Source organism: Cicer arietinum, chromosome 3 (genome assembly GCF_000331145.2).
Source record: "Cicer arietinum cultivar CDC Frontier isolate Library 1 chromosome 3, Cicar.CDCFrontier_v2.0, whole genome shotgun sequence".
Lineage (NCBI taxonomy): Eukaryota > Viridiplantae > Streptophyta > Magnoliopsida > Fabales > Fabaceae > Cicer > Cicer arietinum.
Window position 1 is genome coordinate 30,537,767 of NC_021162.2, and position 3,266 is coordinate 30,541,032.

The 3,266-nt window shown below is 32.1% G+C and overlaps 1 protein-coding gene across 4 annotated transcripts in view; it reads left to right on the top strand.

Annotated features, from left to right (window-relative positions):
- LOC101499671 (probable inactive leucine-rich repeat receptor-like protein kinase At3g03770) overlaps positions 1-2,783 on the top strand; it is a 16,092-nt gene extending 13,309 nt beyond the window's left edge. For all 4 annotated transcript variants that reach the window (XR_012162395.1, XM_073366565.1, XM_027330849.2 and 1 more), the window contains one exon: positions 2,500-2,783. Coding sequence is in view for 3 of the 4 variants with exons in the window: in XM_073366565.1 (XP_073222666.1) it covers positions 2,500-2,626 (127 nt within the window). In the remaining variant the exon portion in view is untranslated. The remainder of the gene's footprint in view (positions 1-2,499) is intronic.
- Positions 2,784-3,266: the final 483 nt, after the last annotated feature.

Genomic DNA, 3,266 nt, shown 5'->3' on the forward strand with positions numbered 1-3,266 from the left:
TGTGGTGCCTTCATGTGTTTCCTGAAGAATGTCCCACATTTCCTTTGCTGATTTACAGTTTGATACCCTAAAGAATTCTTCTGCACACAAAGCAGATGTTATAATATTCTTTGCTTTAGCATTATAACCTACTTTCTTTTTGTCATCCTCAGACCATTCGGATCTGGGTTTAGGGATTAGTAAATCATCACTTCCAGCAATTTTAGGTATGAAGGGTCCATTTTCAACCGCATCTAGAATATCAATACCACTAGCTTCTAGAAATATTAACATCCTATGTTTCCAATACATGTATGCGGCTCCATTGAAGGCATGAGACCTTGCAAGTGAAGCACATTCTCCTAGAAATTCAACTGAGGTCATGTTCTTTTATGAGTATTACCTCTAAAAAAGTCAGGCTCTGGTGCCAATTGATGATTATTATGACCTCGTTATTACAGAATATGACAGTCTTTAACAAATTAAAGCAATATAGAAAACAGAATACGTCTAGCATACAATCAGGATCGAACATACAATCATACGATGCAAGATTTATACACAGCGAAAATATAACATAGCATACAAGATCAACAATAAAAGTAAAAAGATAAGGGATAGAATGCACCAAGGTTTATCCTGGTTCAGCTGTCAGTATGACAACCTACATCCAGTCCTGACAATCCAACTGGATTTCAGCTTTTTCTTCAATAGAAAGAATTGAGACTCTTTTACAGATTGTCCAGTTTCCAAGAAACCTATCTATCTAACTCAAACTCTTTCCTATTGCTTAACCCCTTGATCCTTGCAATCTCTCGTCAGACTCACACAAGATCAAGTACAACTCCTTCTTGATGATCTTTACATCAACGAAGATCGCCACCAGTTTTCAAACTGGATTTTTCACAGTTGTTTCTTTTTACAAAACTTTGTTACAAAAAGATATAAAAGAAGTACATAGTTTGTCTTCAATCTCTATCTATGTATCTCACACAATAATCTGGTTGTTCATTTGAGTGTTTGTGAGATCATTGTCTTTTTCCCTCAAGAATTCTTTTTCAGCTCTCTTATTGATTATGAATAATCTTTTTGGTCTTAATCTGAAAAAGCAATATCAGAATGTTATCAAAAAGTTCTTAAGAGTTTTTCATTGTTATGAAGTATTTTTGAGAAAATGATTGAAAACTCTTTATATAGTTTCTGAAAAACAACATATAAATCGATTTCTCAATCGATTCATTAATGTGATAAAACGGGCTTAATCGATTTGCCAATCGATTATCGCAAGTCTTGTTTTTCTTGAATCTTGAAACTATATAAACTAATCGATTTCCTAAACGATTCTTTTAATACACTTTTCAGAATATTATGTGTGGATTATATATGAATCGATTGCATAATCGATGTCAGGTGTTTTGTTCCAATAATAAAATCAAACCAATCGATTACTTAGTCGATTCACTAAGTCACATAATCGATTCAATAATACACATAATCGATTTGGCCACATACTAAGAGTTCCCTGTGATTTCAAATTTTTGTTTCAATCGATTTGCCAATCGATTGTGTTTAAAATAGGAACTTAGCTTATTTCACGTTAATCGGAGTGCCAATCGATTTGGTAGTATGTTTCTGAAAAGATCTTACCAGTTGGTTTAGCTCAATCGATTGCCTAATCGATTGATACCAAACTTATCATGATTGAATTTTTCACAATGGATTGTCTAATCGATTGTGTTTGTCACATGCCATGTTACTTATGAAATTTTATTTACGACATCGATTTGTCAATCGATTAGCCTAGTAAATGGATTGGCCCTGTGACTCGCCCAATCGATTACTCAATCGATTTATTCAATCAGTTGTTTGTCTTTGTGATTTGCTCAGTCGATGTGCCAATCGATTAGCATATAAATCAGGTTGCCTCTGTCTTGCACAATTTATATCACTGATTGTGCCAGTCGATTGCCTAATCGATTGTGTAATCACAAACTGTATGTTTCTTTACAACCCTTTTACGAAATCAATTGCCTAATCGATTTGCTCAGTAGATTTTCAACTTTTGTTGATTTCTTGAGTTCCAAGCTATTGTCTCAAGTATGTAGGGTTGAGTTGTTGTTCCTGAAATCTTACTCAGTTAAAATGTTAGATTTATCATATGATGTATGAACATTGTATGTTTGTTAATTATGTCAAAATTAGGATTAAGAGGACTAAAGTCCAACAATCTCCCCCTTTTTGCATAAGTGACAAGCATACAATTTTAACTTGAGTTGAGCATTTCAAGACATAATAATGTGTCAGACACTATCATTATAATCTCTGAATTTATCAAAATTATAACATATCGAATGTGTCTTTTGTTAGTATATTTTCATTTTTCAATGTGTCTTTCATTCATTAGTTTGGTCTTTGAATGTGCATTGTGGTTTTTTAATTTCAATGCTAAAATGACTATTTACTCAAATATTTTTGTATAGATGAATGCCAATAAGTTTTGTACTTTTCTTTCTCTTGCAGGCAAAGGGAAGAATTAGAGGATGCTGTATACAATTTTGGATTCATATTGTTTGAGTCACTTGCTGGACCCATAGCAAGTGAGAAAGGAGAAGCATTTTTTCTCAATGAAAATGTAAATGTTTTTTAAAACTCTGCCTTATTTTTCCTTTTGATTAATGAGAATAATATATGCACATACAATTTGTCTCGCATATATCATATATGTTATATTAACTAACTCTCGTGCCTATTTAACTACTTAGTCATGTATACTATCAAACTAATTCATCTTCTAGTTAGCTACTTGATGACGTGGCATGGGTGATTGATTCACTATACATCAAACATTTAAATATAAATACACTTATATATGTGTAATATCATTATTGAATAAAATCTTAGAATTTCAGCTTTGGCCTAACTCATTCATACGTTGAAGGTTCCCCAATCCAAGAAATAACTTTGATTAATAAACAAATTTAAATATTGCCCTTACTTTTTATTCACCCATTCACTTATTTATTTTAGGCTTAATTTCATATTTGGTCCTTTACATTTATTTTAAGTTTTAATTTAGTCTCCTACATTTTAAATTGGTCCCTTACATTAAAAATGTTAGGTTAAGTTGGTCTCTTATGTTAAGTTTTGACTTAACATCGGGCAAACTTTTGATGTGTCAAACGGAAATGTGATGTGGCAATTAATATTTTGATTTAATTTCATATTTGGTCCCTAAAGTTTGTTTTCGGGTTCAATTTGGTCCCTTGTGTTTTAAAATTTTCAAGTTG